The sequence below is a fragment of the Perognathus longimembris genome, chromosome 28 (assembly GCF_023159225.1).
Source record: "Perognathus longimembris pacificus isolate PPM17 chromosome 28, ASM2315922v1, whole genome shotgun sequence".
NCBI lineage: Eukaryota > Metazoa > Chordata > Mammalia > Rodentia > Heteromyidae > Perognathus > Perognathus longimembris.
In genome coordinates, this window is record NC_063188.1 from 102,363,020 (window position 1) to 102,383,566 (window position 20,547).

A 20,547-nucleotide genomic window follows, 5' to 3' on the forward strand; every position below is an offset into this window, starting at 1 on the left:
TAAGAGCAATGGATTCAAAAGCAGGCTTTTGCCCTCTACTGGATTTCAGTGCAGGCAGATCTGTAGCTTCCGGTCTGAGTCTCACCTCCAAAGAGGGATACCCCCCAACCTCTCAGCTCAGTTCACCCTGACCTTCAGCTATGACCTTGTTATCATAGAGTAGACTTCAGTCTCAGCACCATCTGGGAATTTTCTAGAAATACAAACTCTCAGACCTTACTCCAAGCCCACAGAGTCAGAATATGCTTTTCTTTGTTTGTTTGTTGTGGTACTCCAGATTGAACCCGTGGCCTCATGTAGGCTATACAGTCGTGCTGCCATTGAGCAGAGTATATGCTATTTCTTTTTATTTGTGGTACTGGAGCTTAAACTTGGGGCTTCATGGTCTCTAGGAAGGCACTCTACCTCTAGAGCCAGTTCTCCAGCCCCGAGAATGTGGTTTTCAATAAGGTCCCAAGGTAACTCCTATGCATGACTAATATGTTTAAGAGCATTGACTGATAGGGAACTCACTTGTTTCTAGGGACTACAAAAAATAAGAATACTCTAAAAAAAAAACCAATCACAAGGTTCTGAAATCTAAGTTAACACAGTTTTTTCCCAATTGATTTTCAGAGTGTGTTTTTTTTTTTAGTTCAGTAAATTAATTAATTGTAACTTATTTTCCTACGTACAGGATGCCCTAACAGTGAGATGTGTATTTTGGGACTTGGGAAGAAATGGTAGGTTCCAGTTAAACAAATCTACAAGGTTGTAAGTAGATAAGTGGGGGAGGTAGGCATTCACTGGATTTATTGATGGTACAGCTACTCTTCTCAATGCCAACAGGTGGCAGAGGAGGCTGGTCATCCAATGGTTGCTCCGTCAAAGACAGAAGGCTGAATGAAACTATGTGTACCTGCAGCCACCTTACAAGTTTTGGTGTCCTATTGGTAACATGTACTCTGTGGTCTTTGATTCGGTGTCTGAGGGGAAGCTTGTCATCATATCAGAATCCCTACTCTAGAGCCACACATAGTAGAGCACACCCAGACTCCTAGCGCTCAGGAGCCAGAAGCAGGAGAATTGGGGGTTTGAGGCCAGCCTGGGCTATGTAGTGAGACCTTATCTTGGAAAAAAAAGTCCATCCTGATGGATGACTTGAACAGATGAGCAGAGAGTATGCTATCATGGCAAAGTTATACAACAATATTACTCTTTGAGTGAGCAAATGCATCTGAGGGAAAAGATGTGAATATGGAATACAAATATTTTTCCATATTCTATTTTTGCATTAAAGTTTTTCTCCATCAAATAGCTAGGAAGACTAAAAATTTCAGCTGAGAGTGGGCAACAAAATTAGTATTCAGTGACATATAAATGTAGTATGAAATAATTTGACAAACATGATCTTGTTTAATCTTTCCAACAGTGCTGCAAGATAGGTAGAATGTGGCATTGTTGTTTGAAATAAAGATTGAGACTCATGGTCTATAGTCATAGAATTAAGAAAGGTGAGAGCCAGATGAAAGTGTATATATTCCTACTCAAACTCGTTTCCAGTGCACTACAATATAATGATCAAATACTTGAACGTTAGAGTCAGCCAGATCTGAATTTGAGTCTTAGATCCTCTACTTCTCAGCTTTATGACCTTGGGCAAGTTACTTATTCTCTTTGGGTCTCACTCTCCTTATCTTTACCCAATGATACTTGGCCTAACCTCATAGATTGATTCAACTGACTATGAGTGGGTCCCTAGCATATTCAAGAAACATAAATCGTGATTATGATTTATTTAAAAATACATTTTTATTAAATTTTATTGACAAGGTGATGTACAGAGGGGGTACAGTTACATAATAAGGTAGTGAGTACATTTCTTGTCACATTTGTTACACCCTCCCTCATAAAAATACATTTGATTAAAGAATAGTGCTTTATTTTTCAGGACCTATCTCGGACATCCTTACCACCTAGTCAAATGATGGCTCTGACATTTATCACATATATTGGCTGTGGACTGTCATCAATTTTTCTGTCAGTTACTCTTGTAACCTATATAGCCTTTGAGTAAGTATCCACAACTAGAAATTTGGATTCTAGGACTAACGGTTCATCTCTGTTATCAAATTGTATTAATTAAGCACTTTTCTTGGCCTGCTTCATCTTGTATACCACCTGATGGAACATCTTGATGTAAAACTTGATAAGACTTTTGAGTTGATATGCTTGCTACCTTCAACTAGTTTGTGAGCTCACTAAAGGCATAAGTTGTTTCATGATCATCTGTTCACCAGAAATGAAAGATAGATATCGACCTTAACATCTAAAAGGTTATAATGTAAAGTAAACTATAGCAGCATGGACAGCAGAAAAAAAATATTCAGAATTAAGTTTATAAGTTAGACTGAGCAGGAATTAGATTAAATATATCAACTGGTATAGGGATAATGCAAAAGAAGAGTACGAAATAGTCAGTCTGGTGGTACATGTTTATGATCCCCCGTATCAGAAGCTGGGTGTATAATATTCAGCCCCCACTCTCAAACCTCAACACTACATGGAAAGATTGGAGGGACAAAGGGTGAGAAAATACAGCAGTGGTACTCACTAGACATGATATTGAAAATTAATTAAATGACTTGTGAGTGGAGACGGCAGGGAAAAACTGAGAGAGAGCGAGGGAAGGGGTGACATTGTCCAAAAAGAAATGTATTCATTACCTGACTTATGTAACTGTAACCCCTATGCACATCACCTTTTTAATAGCAATAAAGATCTTTAAAAAAAAAACGAGCTTGGCACCTGTGGTTCATGCCTATAATCCTAGCTACTCAGGAGGCTGAGATCTGAGGATTATGGTTCAAAGCCAGCCCAGGCAGGAAAGGCCATGAGATTCTTAGATCCAATTAATCACCAGAAAATCAGAAGTGGCACTGTGGCTCAAATGATAGAGTGCTAGCCTTGAGCTAAAGAGCTTATGGACAGAGCCCAGGCTTAGAGTTCAAGCCTCATGACCCACAGAGAGAGAGAGAGAGAGAGAGAGAGAGAGAGAGAGAGAGAGAGAGTCAGAGACAGAGACAGAGACAGAGACAGAGACAGAGACACAGAGACACAGAGAGAGAGGGACAGAGACAGAGAGAACCAAAGAGACAGAGAGACACAGAGGGACAGAGAGAGAGAGAGGCTGGATATAAAAGTATTGCTGTCTAATGCTGGTCCACGTTAAAGCACAAGATACTATCTGAAAAGCACATTTAACGCAAAAGGACTGGGAGGGTGACTCAAGCGTTAGAGTGCCTAAGAAGCACAAGGCCCCAAGTTTAATCTCCACTACTGCCAAAAATAAAAGTAGATGTTTGGTAAGTGTGGCTTTGTAAGTCAAAGCAAGAATGACATTACAAAGAATCTCCTCCTTAGTTCACCAGAAAAGCTCATCTGTCTGGTCACCGTTTGGAGGGAATTCTTATAAACTATATTTGAAAACAAATAAATAGAGGCATTTATATTAAATTAAATGAAACATTATGTGGGTTCTGCAATTTAAATTTTGGACACTAGTCAGGAAATGTACAAATATATTTCCAGTGCCAGATTAGAGCTCATACAGATATTCAAGTAGACTTTTGGATATATTATTTAGTAAGACTAAATTACCATAATTAATAACAGATATTATTAATAACATATATTATGGCCATATTTTGAAGATCTGAACATAACAGCAGTTGTATAAGAAGCAGAAGCAAATCCTTGTGCAAATAGTTTGGGAGAAATATGGTGAGTGTTCAGTAGTTTCTACTACAAACTACTGAAAAGCATGGGTCAACAGTCAGCATAAAAGATGCCACAGAAACACAGATACACATTTTCCATATGGAAACAATTCTGTTTAGATTTCTTCTTCTTCTTTTTTTTTAATGCCCTCATAGACACACTCACCTCAAAAGGACAGGTATACATATAGATGTTTACCAAAGACTAAAAACAAATTGTGTAGGACTCAGAGATAGCATGATAAATATGCTTACATGAGGATTCGCAGAATGTAATGCTAATTCTTTTCTTACCCCTTCCTTTTAGAAAGATCCGGAGGGATTACCCTTCTAAAATCTTGATCCAGCTGTGTGCTGCCCTGCTGCTGCTGAATCTAGTCTTCCTCCTAGACTCATGGATTGCACTCTATAACACTCGAGGCCTTTGCATCTCAGTGGCTGTATTTCTTCATTATTTTCTCTTGGTCTCATTCACATGGATGGGCCTGGAAGCATTTCATATGTACCTGGCCCTTGTCAAAGTGTTTAATACTTATATCCGAAAATACATCCTTAAATTCTGCATTGTCGGCTGGGGTATGTATACATTTGGTTTACAAATTTTCATTCCTTTTCCTCTAGTATTTTGATTTTTAAACATGTAGAGACACATGAAGAAGCAGATCCCACTTGACAGATCTCAAAAACTTTTATACTCCTTCATGGCTACAGAACAACCTTGTTGAGTCTTTTTCTAGAATAGTGCATGTCCTCTTGATTTGTTATGAGTGTATCTCTAGCAACTAAAATCAGAGCTGTCATGGAAGGTGTTTGATAGGTTGAAAATGTAAGTTTGGTATGGTAGGGAAGCCAGACTGTTCCTGAGCTTCCACCCAGCCTCATTCTCTTTGAATCTCCCAGATGTCAGACACTTGTATGACAACAGTGTGCTCTGCCAGGCAGAACGTACCTGTAAATCAATGTATCTTCACTATCACACATAGTAGTTCGTATTGTATGACCTGTTGGAGTTGATGCACAGAGCCTTATATTTCCCAAAGATCTTCCAGGCTTTTTCCTTCAACTCCCTACCCAATGTAAGCACCTCTTCAACTTAACTTGATTATTGCTATCTAACAATAGTTGGGCTGCTGCTTGGATACCTTAATGGGTGGTCATTGGCCATTTTCCAGAGGTTTATGGTCATTTTTTTCTTCATTAAGTTCCATCCAGTTGTCAGAACTATATGTGACTGATGTTTCCTGTCTTCCAGGGGTGCCAGCTGTGATTGTGGCCATTGTCCTGACTATATCCACAGATAATTATGGGCTTGGATCCTATGGAAAATTCCCCAATGGCACACCTGATGACTTGTAAGTATGAAGCCCTCCCCAAGGGAAGATTGAGCAAGCTAAAAAATTAAATTCTCCAGAAAATGGAGGGTCTAAAGAATGTATTGGCTCCAGATGTCATCTTAACAAAAATCTAGTCATATGTAACAACAGCTTTCACTATCACACATAATGCAATAATCTAGTTGAAAATACTATGTTGTTATTTCATGAATTAGAAGAAACTATTTTGAGAAAATAGATGAATTAGAATTAGTTATAATGAAAATATTTCTGTTGGCCTTTGATAAAAAAAAATAAAACACCAGTGTCATATTAATAAAGATTTGTGGAGCAGAATTATTAGGAGTTACGTGAGTGGAGCCCTGATTAAAAAATCAATATTTTGGGGCTGGGGATATAGCCTAGTGGCAAGAGTGCCTGCCTCGGATACACGAGGCCCTAGGTTCGATTCCCCAGCACCACATATACAGAAAACGGCCAGAAGCGGCGCTGTGGCTCAAGTGGCAGAGTGCTAGCCTTGAGCGGGAAGAAGCCAGGGACAGTGTTCAGGCCCTGAGTCCAAGACCCAGGACTGGCCCAAAAAAAAAAAAAAAAATCAATATTTTTAATCATGAGATAAACTCTTAGATTCTTTTCCCAGGGTCTATAATTGGTTCTAGAGAACAATGGTTTTAGCATTTTGTTTCTCTTGGATTTCTAAAAAATGTTTCAGTAAAATGTTATAGATTCAGCATCTCATTTGGAATATTATTTTATCCTCATAATATGTCTTCCTTTCGTTTTCTCCCTCCCCGCCAATTCTAGTTGCTGGATCAACAGCAATGCGGTATTCTATATTACAGTTGTGGGATATTTCTGTGTGATATTTTTGCTGAATGTCAGCATGTTCATTGTTGTCCTGGTTCAGCTCTGTCGAATTAAAAAGAAGAAGCAACTGGGAGCCCAGCGAAAAACCAGTATTCAAGACCTCAGGAGTATAGCTGGCCTCACATTTTTACTGGGAATTACTTGGGGCTTTGCGTTCTTTGCTTGGGGACCAGTTAATGTCACCTTTATGTATCTCTTTGCCATCTTTAACACCTTACAAGGTAATCTCTACAGCATTAAATGCAAAGCAAATGTTCTCAGTTAAATATAAAAATATGACTACTAAAAGAGTATCTGTAGTCTACTGAGTGACTTAAGATATGTTTTAGAGTAGAGTTATCACTACTGCTTTTAACTCCTATAGTCCCTCCTATAATTCTATCAGCAATAGATAATTTTGCAGAGTCTCAGAACCTACCCTGAGAATGGAAATTAGTACAACCACTATGGAAAATAGTATGGAAGTTCCTCAAAACACTAAAACTGGAATTACAATAGGATCCAGAGATACCATTCTTGGACATATATCCAAAGGATTGTTAGTCAATACATGATTTCAATATATCTCTTGCATTATTTTCAATAACCAAATTATGGAAGCAGCCTAGATTGAATAACTTCAACTGATGAACAGATAACAATGAAACCAAGCTACATATACACAATGGAGTATTGTTCAGCGATAAAGAATGAAATCATATCATTTTCAGGAAAATAAATTTTCATGTTAAATGAAACAAAATAGATTGAGAAGGACAAAGGCTGCATGCTTTCTCTTATGTGTGAAATCTAGTCTTAATAGATACATAGAGATACACATATATACAGATCTAGAGGAAGAGAGAGAGATAACAGGATTGTAACTGTGGAACTATTTGAGGGACGTAGGAGGGCACAGAGAAGATAAGCGAACGACAGGATTAATAATATTAAAAATATATTGTGTCTATATGAAGATGGCATAAGGAAAGCCACTAAAAGTTGTAGAATAATAGGTTAATGGGGACATGGAAAGAGAGATCAATAGAAAGGTCTTATTTGATTAAATTCTAATACATGCTTGTGTTAAATATACACCAAAGGAATATACATAAAAGAAAATGAATGACAGGAATGTATAACAGGCTCTGTTGGGGGGGGTGGATATCAGTGTGAAGGGGAAGAGTGAACTAAGAGGTGGAAAGAGGGAAAACATAGCCAAAATACTTTATATTCACATTCAAAAATATAACAATGAAGCCTGTTGAAATTGCTTTAAGAAATGAAGAATAAGGGAGAGTGATAGAGAGGGCAGATTTGACCAGAGAACCTTGTACACATGTATGGAAATAGTATAACAAACCTCCACTATATGACCAATATATCCTAATATAGATATTAAAAATGGAAGAGAAAAGGCCAACCATGAGGTGAAATTCAGATACTGAATTTGGCCATCCATTCCTATTTTATTTGAAGGAAGTCAGTAAAAATGCCTCTTCATTATGTATGAATATGAATTTTTGCCTATAATGTACTAGCTCCTGAACTGGTATATCTACTCATTGTACTATATAGTATTAAGTACAAAATCAAAATGAGAAAATTACATTGAGTTTTTGAAAAACGTTCTATTTACCAACAGTGTCATAATAAGAGTAGTAGATACTTCAAGTAGGGAAATAATAAATATATGCCAAAGCCACACTAATCATTAACATGAACATTAGTTATCTCCCCTTGAGAGGTTAATGTACAAAGTAAAACTGTCTATTTATCTAGAATAGCTTCTATTTCGAACATGAATAGAATTTGCTGCTTATTCTATATAAATGAATTCAGATGTAATTGATAGTGCTTTTGAGTTGAATAAAGAAAAGATAGTGTTAAGTTCTGATTTTGGTTGTGTTTATCCTGTTTTGACCTCTCTGATACATGTTTCTCCCTAATACACCATATATGGTATATAAGGTGTAATATATGGAATATATACCATATACATGGTACACACACACACATACATACACACACACGCACACCATACTAACATGTGTGTGTGTTAGAAGCAAATCTGGTATTGTGTGTCTGTGTGTATGTTGGTACTGGGTCTTGAACTCAGAGCCTGGGTGCTTTTCTTTAGCTGTGTTTGCTCAAAGCTGGTACTCTACCACTTGAGCCACATCTCCATTTCCAGCTTCTGGTGGTGAATTGGATATGAGTCTCATGGACTTTCCTGCCTAGGCTGGTTTCAAATGTGATCCTCAGAGCTTACCCTCCTGAGTAGCTAGGATTACAGGCATGAACCACTGGAACCTGGCAAAATGTGATATTTTTAAATGAAGAATTTTAAAGTAGATAGACTGGGCATTGAGGACAGATACATTTGCAAATATTTATTGGCAAAAGCCTTGGGTTATTGGCAGAGATGGGGCTCTATGGGAGTGGAGATGGTCAGGAGATGAATGGGGCCTTGACTGGTCTCCACCTCGCTCTGATTGCCAGGACATCACAGGAGAATTTACTAGAGCCAGGAAGTAGGAAGCAGGTAGATGAGTAAAATCACCACACTTACCAGGCTTGAGGGTCAGAGTGTAAGGACCAAGCAATAGATATGGCAATGGATAGGAGAACAGGAAAGAGAGCTACGAAACTATAGAAGGGCCATTTGACAAAATTTGAAAATGGATTATGAATCCAAGGGAAGGAGAGATAGATGCCAAGGTCCCAGCTAGGCCCTCAAGACAAGGAAGACCCAGACAGGATATGAAAGGAACAACAATGAGTTTAATTTTAGAAATACAAATTTATCATTTTATAAGCATTTTTACCTTTCAAAGATGGTTTTAAAAGGGCATCCCTTGGAGGCCTTTTTATAGTAAGCTTTTGGACTTTGGAAATCTTATTTAATTTACAAATGTTTACTTTGCCACAGTTGCCAAAGATTTTATCTTTTGTGCAAAGTAAGCTCATTACACTTAGGTCTTCTTTGGAATTCATTTTGAGTTTTTTTTTCTTTGCCCTGTTTAGGATTTTTCATATTCATCTTTTACTGTGTAGCAAAAGAAAATGTCAGGAAGCAATGGAGACGGTATCTTTGTTGTGGAAAATTGCGATTAGCTGAAAATTCTGGTAAGGATCTACCTTGCTTTTTCTCCCCTTAAATTTCAAGGAAATAATATGCACATTAAGATCCAAAGCAATCACTGCCAAGGGACCATTGGATCTGGAAATCAATTAATAGAACTTATACAGCAGAAAATATTGTGAAAATTCACAGGGGAAATTCTAGTGAGGTAATAAATAATTATTAATGTCACTGGGCGCTGGTGGTGCATGCCTGTAATCCTAGCTACTCAGGAGGCTGAGATCTGAAGATCGTGGTTCAAAGCCAGCCCAGGCAGGAAAGTCCATGAGACACTCATCTCCAATTAACCACCAGAAAACCTGAAGTGGCGCTGTGGCTAAAGTAGTAGAGCACTAACCTTGAGCTGAAGAGCTCAGGGATAGCACCCAGGCCCAGAGTTCAAGCTCCACAACTGACATTAATAATAATTACTATAATTATGAATAATTATTATTATTAATGTTTAACAAATGGGAGACCCTGAGTTCATCCTCAAAACTACCAAGAAAAGCTAGTCTTATTTGGCAATTTTGTTAGTAATCAAATTGGCATATTGACTTCCTCTTGAATGAAGCAACAGTAAAAAATTTAGTTTATTTCCTACTGACTTCATGTTTTTCATTTCCCAAAGTTTGAATATTTTCCTTCCCAGCTTTTTAAGGCTTGACTCAACCTTTTCTCCACAGGTCCTGATTGTTAGTGGCTTTATTTGTTAGTGGGTCAGACATTCACATACAAACACTGGCACGCACTTGATTATTTTGAAGTTATTTTCACATATGCCTTGTTGGGGAGTATGGTAAATAGCTTAAAGAAAGAAATACCATTTAATTAAAAACACATTTATTGTGCATGAATACCACCTTAGCAGTACCTGAGAGCACCAGGCTTTATATATCTGTCAGTCAACGCTATGGGTTCAAATACAATCCATCACACAAGTCATCCCAACACAGCTAATTCATATTCCTAGTAAGCAGTGTGAGGCTCTGAATTACTATCTGGATCATTATATTACATGACTGGACCGTGCCTATAAATATCCTGTGAATTACCAGTGGGTATTTCTAGGCACAGTCCATCGTGTTGGCTTTTAGTTCTAGGATAGTAAAAGTTACTTTTAACTAGACAGTCATTTGGCTAGATGTACATAGTATAAGTGAAAATACTTTTTTCCCCACTGACTTATGACATATGTGACTTTACTATAAGACCTTCCAGCTAGAAATCATTTGCTAGAACTGTTACACTGGGATCTGTCTCTTGCATTTGAGCTTCAATATACTGCCCTGTTTTTCTGTAATGCTTATTCTGCTGTAGACTGGAATAAAACTGCTACTAATGGTTTAAAGAAGCAGACTGTAAACCAAGGCGTATCATCCAGCTCTTCAAATTCCTTACAGTCAAGCAGTAACTCCACTAACTCCACCACACTGCTAGTGAATAATGATTGCTCAGTACACGCAAGCATAAATGGTATGTATGTATGTCTCAATATAGTATTTCTCAGATTAGTGTTTATTTTTTAAAGTAGTGTTATCCTTCAGTGGCATTTTGGTAAAGCAAATTGGATAATTACATTTATGACTAATGGATCAAAATTGAGTTCCCTTATAAGTACGTTTATGAATCCTAAATTATTTCAGAAAAAATACTAGAATGACCTTTGAAAGATTTAGATTTCATAATGGAAATTCATGATAACCTAAAAGGCTTAATATTTCCAATCCCGATTTAAACATTGCTAAGGACTTCAGTACTGTGCTATTTCTGTAAGAACAGTACCTAAAATGATCAAAGAGACCATATTTTTCTATATCTATAAGCATACACGTCTTCAACATTTTTTTTTTGCCAGTCCTAGGGCTTGGACTCGGGGCCTGGACACTGTCCCTGGCTTCTTTCTTTTTGCTCAAGGCTAGCACTCTACCTCTTGAGCCACAGCGCCATTTCTAGCTTTTTCTTTTTATGTGGTGCTAAGGAGTCAAACCCACGGCTTCATGTATGTGAGGCAAGCACTCTTATCACTAGGCCATATTCCCAGCCCCTCTTCAACACTTTTAAACCTTCCTGGTTTTCCCTTTTTTTTGTTTATTAATTCTTTCCCACACTGTAGCTGCCTTGGGACAGAGCCCAAGCCCCAAAAACATGCTTATTCTGCTGTAGACTGGAATAAAACTGCTACTAATGGTTTAAAGAAGCAGACTGTAAACCAATATATGGACATATTATTGCTGCTGTGCTTCTTTTACTCATTAATTCTGACATTTCTAGCTAAAATGTCATTACATTTCTCTTTCTTCTTGAGGCTGGCTTGTTACTTATAAAAAAGCTTAGCTTACCTATTTTGCCACCTTCTGCTTCTTAATATATCTTGTGCATTTTTATAGTAAAAAATACATCCTTCCAGTATACATTCTCCTTCCATGAGGAATTTGCCCTTATTCATTATGTTAGGGTATGAGTTTTTCATAAATAATTCAAATAAGTTGCGAGAAAGTTCCTATGTCTACTAAATAGTTTGCTGATCTCCTAAGCATGAAGGACCCTGCTGGTTTTCCTCGACTTTGACAATACAATAGAGTGCCTTGATGTCAAGGTTTCTCACCTCAGGCAACCACAACAGTTGAGGCTGAATAACTTTTTTTTTTTTTAATGAAATTGAGGGATGCTGGGTAGCATCCCTGGCCTCTACCCAGTAGACCCACTACTGTCCATCCCCAGGTGTGACAACCAAAAATGTCCCTAGACAATACCAGATATCCCCTAGAGGGCTAAAATTTGCCCCAGATGGAGAATATTATCTACAGTATACCATAAGAAACTGCTTCTGTGTGGCTTTGGATCTTTATTGTCAGTACCAGAAGGAACATTTGGGGCTCTGTGCTGAAAAGCTACTTCAGGAATGATTCAGGATAAGGCAATAGAGTTGAGACAGTGGGAATGAAGGCTGGTTAATAAGTTAGGGAGAAATAGCCTGTCAAAAGGAGAAAAATTAGAGTATGCTGGTTCTTCCAGGAACCTTTAAGATGGATTTGGGATTCTTAATCCATAGCTAGATTTTTCCCCCTATTGTAGAAATGCCTCAGAGATGAATCCTAGACCTATCAGTGTATTGGCATTCTTTGGGGGCAGATTTGACCAAAGCAGTACATTTTGACACAGATGTTCTAACACGGCTATTTTTTTTTTGAAATGCCTGGCTAATGGTGGGGTTGCTTTTTAAGGCTACCAGAAAGGTTTAAGTGTTTCAGATTGGGTAATATGTCTGTTAGAAAAACATCCCCAATACGTCAGTCCTATTAGGATCTGGAATGGATGAAGAATGGAACTAGTAATTTCATAAAAAGAATTTGGAAGCTGAATGGTTTATTATACCAGGGCCGAATTGTTCCTACATCAAAATGTCCTCAGACCAAATGCCTAAGTGAGAACAGCTGTTTCAAGCAGTGACATGCCCTGTTTGAGATGTGTCATAGATGGAACTGTTAACCATATCTACCACCTCTTGTGCATGAATATGACACATTTCAGTTTTAAGCTGTCATAAAGCCATAGCAATTAACATGGGGCCACAAGTTCACAGTTAGAAAGCAACTTCCTTATCTGTTGACTCCATTACTGCAAACCCATGGAATCTTGGGCTGAGAACTTTATTTCTGCAACCTTAGTTTCATCATCTGTGAAATCCCTTAGCATTATAAATACTATCATGAGATATTTACTGACTGTTCAATGGTATGGCCATTATTGTTACTAAAATTATGCCAACAACTAACCCATGGGCTTATTATTTGGCTCCTGATGGTACAATGATCAGAAGAATGGTGTCAAGAAGCTAGAAGATCTCAGCAGCTGTGTCTCCCACAATCCAGTGCCTGATCTAGATGGGAGAAGCCTAAGTCCAAACCACAGGTTCCATTGAACGTATAGCTTCTCCCTGCCTAGAATCTGATGTTGGAACCCATGGTTTCCTCCTGAGAGCCAGTCTTGCTTTGCTTTAGTTAGGATGATTAACAAATGGTTAGAGACAGCCAGGTGCTGGTGGCTTGCTCCTATAATCCTAGCTATTAAGGAGGTTACTAAGGAGGCTGAGGTCGGAGGATCAAATTTGAAGCTAACTTCGGTGGACATATCTGAAAGACTCTTAGCTCAAGTTAACCAGCAAAAAGCCAGAAGTGGAGATGTGGTTCAAATGGTAGAGCACCAGCCTTGAATGGGCAAGGACTGAGTGAAAGAGCAGGAGGTACTGAGTTCAAGCTTCTGTAACAGCACACACAAAAAAGAAAAAGAAAAAAGAAAAGAAGTCCTGGAGAGAAGTGATTTCCTCTTGCCATGTAGCTGGTGGCTTCTGGGTTATTATACTGGTACAAAGTTTCATTTTATAGAAAACTAAGAAGCTAGGACCTTTTACAGTTACAGAAGAGTATCTCTGTTAACCTTTTGGGATGGACAAAGTATTCCCATAGGTTTTCTTTTTTTTAATTTTCAAACTGATGTACAGAGAGGTTACAGTTTCATGTTAGGCATTGGATACATTTCTTTTACTGTTTGTTACCTCCTCCTTCATACCCCCCTCCCCCTCCCCTTCCCTTTCTCCCCCATTCCCATAGGTTTTCTTACACATAATTTGATGTTCAATCAAAGTTAGGGAATGAGCCTTTGAAAAATAACCATTTTTTGATTTGCTTCATGTTTTGGCCATTTCATTTAAAAAAAAAAGAAATGTCTGACACAGGAAACTTGTCTCTCTAATTTGTGGTTTTGAGTAGCCTTAGAGAAGGAATGAAAAAAAATAAACATGAAATACATATCATAACATGTTTCACATGTACCTATGTATATTTAAATTAGCTTATGCCTTCTTTTTTAATGCTTTTTGTGGGGGGATTCTTTATGACACCAGCTCTGGTTTTCCTTACACAGGTAATGCTTCTACAGAGAGAAATGGGGTTTCTTTCAGTGTTCAAAATGGAGATGTGTGCCTGCATGATCTAACTGGCAAACAGCACATGTATAGTGAGAAAGAAGATTCTTGCAATGGTAAAAGTCGCATGGCTCTTAGAAGGACTTCAAAGCGGGGAAGCTTACATTTTATTGAACAAATGTGATGCCTTTCCCCCCTAAAATCAAAGCATGATGCTTCACAGTGTGAAATGTCCAATTTTACCTTTTCCACAATGTGAGATGTACGAAAATCATCTTATTTTATACTTAGCAACCTCGGAGGAACATAAGCTAATGGAAGGCAATGGATACTTGTGAAAGAGGAAATCAAGACATTATCACAATTGTGATTTTGTTCCTTATCCTTCATTTGAAAGAAGACTGGTTTTACACATCACAATAAGCCCTGTGTTTTAAAAATAGTTAATTTGCTGTCACATTTCAGAGGTTAAGTTATCCTTGATAACATCTGAGAAAACAACTGCTAACATCAGCCTGTTGGTGAGTTTAGTTGTGCATGCATCAGTTGTATATAACCTAATTTCTAGTGACCCCCATGTTCAAAATCTTCTACTTTTTTGTATTTATTTTCTACTGTGTAAATTTATTCTTTTATAGAATCATGGTCGTGTTGTTTTGTCTAATGTGATAACTTAGAAAACCCTAATTGGTTCTGTGACTTCTTAAAGCTCCTTTTGGAAATTATATGGGATGGGAAATAGGAAAACTTCACTGGAATCAAGAAAAATAATGAGACAGCCATGCTAGCCAAATGTAAACAGATGTGCCACAATGAACTCATAGAATACCTTTGAAAGTTAGGAAAAGGTACCCTCACTGGGCCCACACAGTGTCAGGGGCTCATGGTTGGCAAACAGGATGGGCACCATACTTTATCCCAGTTACCCTTGTGGGTGTATCCTTATGCAGAGTACAACCTGTGCAAAGATACATGAATCCAATACCAGGAACCGCGATCAGAGTATGGAAAAAGATATTTAGCCTAAAACCTTGGTCATAGAGAGGAATAACACTGTAATCTAGACCATGTCAAATTCCCAAATCCTTGGAGCCTTTTAGAAGAGAATAGAGTAGGGTTACCTTTTTTTAATAAAGGGAAATAAATCATATTGTTATATAAAAGACAACTGTATGGTACATTGCTGATTGTTATAATTGGTACACTCTGGCCCAGCCAGGTTTATACTTTACTTTTTTTCAAACATGTTGAGTATATAGTAACGGGGGGGGGGGGGGGAGACAACTGGTAGGAACGACAAACTATCTTGTGAGGCTGTCCTTTGTATATGTATCAAAACCTAATTGTTCCTAGTAATATAGGGACTATCCTGCTTTCCCCCCTACACCTGCTTGAGCAATGCCTCAAGTATTAGGAACATTTAAAAACCTTCTAGTTTGGCCTTTCACTAAGGCTCCCTTGTATATATTTCAATTGAATGTTATAGCCCAGCTAACCGTAGTAATCATATCCATTTCTGTGAGTGCTGGTTTGTCTTCGCAATCTTTCTTTACCGAATTATTTAATTGTCTTGCATTTGTGTGTTACAATAGACAAAAATGTTAAATTGAATGAAATAAATTTGCAGTTAAGTTCCTTAAATTTGATGAACTTCACAAAGAAGATCCATTTGTTTTCTCTTTCCCTAGCTACATGGGATGGAAACAACGTTTGTTACATTACAATCATTGTCCAGTAAATTTACATGTGGCTAAATTTTGGAAACCAAGCAATACTGGGCCTAGGAGTGGAGAGTAGATAATTCGCATACAGGAGAACCTAATTATCCCCAAGTTCCAAGTTATAGTCTTGCAGATGAAATGCATGCAGAGCCCAGGGAGCAGATGGCTAGGGAAGGAGCTTTGGGCACCAACACCTCAGCTGGGGAACCCTGTCCTGGCCTCCCTTTGCCTTCTAGGGTGCGCTCCACTACTCAATTCCATGCGGGCAGCTGGACCTGAGACTAGGGATTGGGCCAGGGTCACAGTCTAGGGGGAGGTGTGGTCCCCAGCCTGGGTTCCATAGTGGACATGTCTCTCTTCAGTCCTGGGTGCTTTAAGCAGCTAGCCAGTCTCTGGGCCCATCCCACTACAGTTCTAGGAAGCCGGTTGTCCAGTGCCTGGAGGTGGATCCTCCTAGGTTCCGGCTGGCCGCCCTATGCCCCACCCACTCACCTAGGCCACCTCCTCTGAGAATTCCGCTCCAGGTGGAGGCGGGGTCGGGGGCGGGGCCGGGGCTCCTCCCCTGGCAGCCTGGAGGCGGGGAGGGCGGAGCGCGAGGAGGGGAGGGCGGAGCGCGAGGCGGGGAGGGCGGGGCGCGAGGCGGGGAGGGCGGAGCGCGAGGCGGGGAGGGCGGAGCGCGAGGCGGGCTCAGGAAATGCCGGGCGCGGTCCACTACTGCTCTTCTCCCTGTGGCTTGGGCACGAGGGGCTCGGGGAGGCTAAGTGGGTCTTGCCCCAGGCCGGGCTCTCGGCTGTACCCGCAGGCGGTTCCCCTTTCTCTTCACCCTCAGGCCACAGCTGGGGACCCCATTCGGCCGGGTGTGAAGGGAGCGGAAGGCGGGGACTCCGGTGGTCTCGACCGGAGAATCCGCCTCTCGGCCCTCGCCTGAGACAGGCGGCCGCCTAAAGGCCGGGGGCCAAAGGGGCCACTGGGCTCCCGCGCAGGCCCAGGTTCCCTTCTTCCCCGGGCCGCGCGATGGGGAGTTCCAGTCCCAGGGGCGGGGGCCGGGATGGGGCGGCAGCGCCCGAGGACCGAAGGGGCCCGGCTTGGCTCCTGCCCCGGGCTTGGCTCAAGGCCGCACCCCGGCTCGGCCCCTTCCTCCCAGCTCCTGCCTGGACCGGCGAACTCCGTCCCGCGGCGGAGCCCCGAGCGGAGGCGGGGCGGGCCTCCCGCCCACCCGAGCCTGCTGCCTGCTTCCCCGGCCCCAGGGCGTCCTCGCAACCGCGTGGGGACCGCAGGGGCGGCGGCGGCGCCCGCTCAGTTCTCAGTTCCCGCCTAAGCCTCAGCCCCGCGGACACCCGGCCTCGCGGACACCCGGCCTCGCGGACACCCGGAGTGGTGGGCCTGGCGAAGGCGGGGCCGCCGGCGCGCCAGTCCCGCCCCCCGCTCCGCAGCGCTCAGCCCTGCGAAAGTGGGCCGGGCTTGTTTTCCAGGCTGGGCTTGGGTTCTAGCGTTTCGAAAAGTCCCGGAGCGGCTCCCGCCTCGCCCAGCCCCGGCCTGAGAACTGCGGGAAGCTGAGACCGAGGCCGCTGGGGCCCTGGAACATCTAGGACATGAGGAGCAGGAGCAATTCTGGGGTCCGATTGGACGGGTACGCAAGGCTGGTGCAGCAAACCATTCTGTGTTACCAGGTAAGAAGCGCCGCTCCCCCCCCCCTCCTGGTCCCCAGCGCCTGGGGCTGCCGCTTGGGTCCCTTGTTCCCCAGCCAGGCCTCTGTCCGCTCATGTGACTTGACAAGCTTGCCGTGAAGAGCTCCCCTCGACCTTGCTAGCTAGTGATTACCACCCTCTTCCTTGAACTCTCCGATCAGAGACTAAGCAGGGCCCGAGGCTGCGCTTTACCGGATTCTTTGACTATTGTTTGTGCTAGGAAATGAAATGAGTTCCTCCCAAGTGTTCTGGACACACAAAAAAGGTCTTTCTGTGTTTCCTGCTTCTTTGGGGTGAGAGAGGAGGTGTGTGCAGGTTGAGAGCACACTGAGTGAGGATGGTGAGCTCTGGGCCTTTGGGAACTGTAGACCAGAGTGTGGACAACTGTTACTGTCCCTCCTATAAGTCACCTTGTTAGTGATCCACATGGGAGGGCCTTGGGGCCTACTCAAGTGGCTGTTTTATGGACAAGAAAACTACTGGTGAGGCTGGGAATGTGACTTAGCGGTAGAATGCTCACCTAGTATGCTTGCAGCCCTGGGTTCGATTCCTCAGTACCACATAAACAGAAAAAGCCAGAAGTGGTGCTGTGGCTCAAGAGGTAGAGTGCTAGCCTTGAGCAGAAAGAAGCCAGGGACAGTGCTCAGGCCCTGAGTTCAAGCCCCAGGACTGGCAATAAATACATACATACATACATACATACATACATACATACATACATACATACATACATCAGAAAACTACTAGTGGCTGAGCACTTGCCTAGCATGCATGAGATCTTGAGTTGTTCCCTAGCAGGGCAAAAAGAAAAGGAAAGGAATGGAAACTACTGGGCCAGAAAGGTCACTGAATGTAGATTCTTGGACTAAAGTTATATAGGGTCCTTAGTGTAAGACCACTGAACTATTTTTATTCCTAGTGAAGACAAGCAGTTACTATATTGCTTGTCTTCACTCAACAGTAACTATTTTTAAAGGCCTTCAGAGTCAAAGAAGGAAGTGGCATTTGGTGGTTAGAGGCCTGGGCCTGAAAGTTGGGGAACCATAGTCACTCTTAAGCCACTGATCATTTCTCCTTCTTATCGAATTTCTCAGCCTTCGGTTTCTCATTCAAGAAATATTCATTGTGTATCTGTTATATACAAGGCATTGTTCACAGTGATGTGCTTCCAGAAAAGACATGGTTAGAGTATGTGTGACTCAGAGTGGCAGAGTACTTTCTCAGTTCACTGGGCTGGACCCCTCAGCATTAAAAATAGATAAATAAATAATAATGGGGTGGCATTTATGCATAGTGTATAGGTCCCAAGTCCCCTACCTGAAATTACTCAGTTCTGATGTGCTTTGCAAGATAAAAATGTCTGAATTTCAGGAAGTACTGTGCATATACCATATATACCTATATATATATGATATATGTATATATAGGTATATATGGTATATATATATATATATATGGTAACTACAGCAGATGTTAAGTAGCACCCCTACATCAGAATATGAGTATTATGAATATTTACATTGAGAAAGATCAGCACTAAAAATATTTTCACATTAGTTCAGGTCATTTACCACCAAACTAGTTTGCCACAAACTTAGGGAAATATTTTAAATTTCCAGAGTGTGTTAAGTTTGGGGAAGAACCCGAACCCAATTTGTAGGGTAGAAGAGTCCTGCAAGAAATTATATTCAAATTGAGAGCTGAATATGGAGTAGGCAGATAAAAGGTGATTATTTTTGTTTTTGTCTTTGGAATGTATTACAATTACATTTACCAAGTTTTTTTTAGTCCATATTGAAAGCTTTTCTCCTCATTGCTATAGTGGAAGGAGCTGTAAGGAAAAATAGTGAAGCTTGGTTCTTAAGACATACCTGGATTTGAATCCACAACTCTTTCTCAAACAACACGTGTAACCTTTGTTCAGTTTTTCTGAGTTATGCCTTCATCTGTGAAATGGGGTTTAAAATATTTACTTCCATTGAGTTATTGTAAGGAAAAAATTAGTGTGCAATATGTTGTCTAGCACCTCATGGTCAGTCAATAAATATTTGGTGCTCTAGGTATTATTGTGACTTTGATAGAGGCTACATGTTAGTATTTAGTGGTCAGGCCTTTGAACATTATTATAGCTTCCCGTTGATGCAATGAGATCTTGCATACAGGGACCTTGTCAATTTCCTTCCTTTGCATCAAGCTGTGTTCTAGGCACATGAAAGATATCATTTAATCCTTGTCAATAAAATACTTCCTGCAGGAGTGGGGCACAGTGGTACACACCTGGAATCCCAGTAGTTGGGAAGCAGAGGCAGAAAGATCGTAAATTCACAACCAACCTGGACTACATAATGAGCCCCTGTCTCAAAAGCAAAAATAAGCTGGGCACCAGTGGCTCACACCTGTAATCCTCACTACTCAGGAGGCTGAGATCTGAGGGTCGTGGTTCAAAGTCAGCCTGGGCAGGAACATTCATGAGACTCTTTATCTCCAATTAACCATCAGTAAACCAGAAGTGGCACTGTGGCTCAGTGGTACCACAGCCCTGGCCTTGAGCTGAAGAGCTCAGGGATAGTGCCCAGGCCCAGAGTTCAAGCCCCACAACAATAAAAATATAAATAAATAAATACATAAATATAAAAAAGAACAAAATCTTTCTGCAGTTTCTGAAACATTCTAATGATCTTGGTTCAGGCTTGCCTTCTGTTAGGAACAAAAGAACTATCACTGAAGAAATTCTGCAAGGTGGACTTTCCTCCCCAACATTTTAATGATTAAAAAAAAGGTGTTTGAGCCTTTTGTTGTATTTATTTTGGGGGTAGCTGGTAAGAGGCCCTTCTATTTGCCTTCTTTTTCTCTAGCTAGCTAGAATATTTCAGGTCCACATTTGCTGGGGAAAGTTAACTGTAAGTACAGAATTGTCATACCTCCTCATCTAAGCCTAACCTGTACTCCTCTTGCCCCAAACCACAATTCTTCCCTGTTGTAGTCTTGTCATCTTCTCTGAGCATTCTTAAGTAGGGTTACCTTTTATCTCTATCTTGCTCCAATATATGTTGGTTTCAGTCAATTTAAAAATTTAATCAGTGGAGGGGCAAAGGGTGAACCAATGTAGCAATGGTACTCACTGGACGCTATATTGAAAATGAACTTGT

General features: G+C 40.8%; 2 protein-coding genes across 9 annotated transcripts in view; both read left to right on the plus strand.

The window, feature by feature from the left end:
* The window catches only part of Adgrg2 (adhesion G protein-coupled receptor G2), a 108,922-nt gene extending 93,292 nt beyond the window's left edge, over positions 1–15,630 (plus strand). For 5 of the 7 annotated variants that reach the window (XM_048336882.1, XM_048336881.1, XM_048336880.1 and 2 more), the window contains 9 exons: positions 677–722; positions 829–932; positions 1,931–2,052; positions 4,066–4,334; positions 5,011–5,110; positions 5,897–6,180; positions 8,966–9,067; positions 10,383–10,538; positions 13,989–15,630. In XM_048336882.1, the coding sequence (XP_048192839.1) occupies positions 677–722; positions 829–932; positions 1,931–2,052; positions 4,066–4,334; positions 5,011–5,110; positions 5,897–6,180; positions 8,966–9,067; positions 10,383–10,538; positions 13,989–14,173 (1,368 nt within the window). In that variant the 3' untranslated portion in view covers positions 14,174–15,630. The remainder of the gene's footprint in view (positions 1–676; positions 723–828; positions 933–1,930; positions 2,053–4,065; positions 4,335–5,010; positions 5,111–5,896; positions 6,181–8,965; positions 9,068–10,382; positions 10,539–13,988) is intronic. The other 2 variants (XM_048336885.1, XM_048336886.1) reach the window with 1 other exon arrangement.
* Positions 15,631–17,073: 1,443 nt separating this feature from the next.
* Positions 17,074–20,547, plus strand: part of Phka2 (phosphorylase kinase regulatory subunit alpha 2) — a 61,902-nt gene continuing 58,428 nt past the window's right edge. The window contains exon 1 of one of the 2 annotated variants that reach the window (XM_048336879.1): positions 17,074–17,380. In XM_048336879.1, the coding sequence (XP_048192836.1) occupies positions 17,303–17,380 (78 nt within the window). In that variant the 5' untranslated portion in view covers positions 17,074–17,302. The remainder of the gene's footprint in view (positions 17,381–20,547) is intronic. The other variant, XM_048336878.1, reaches the window with a different exon arrangement.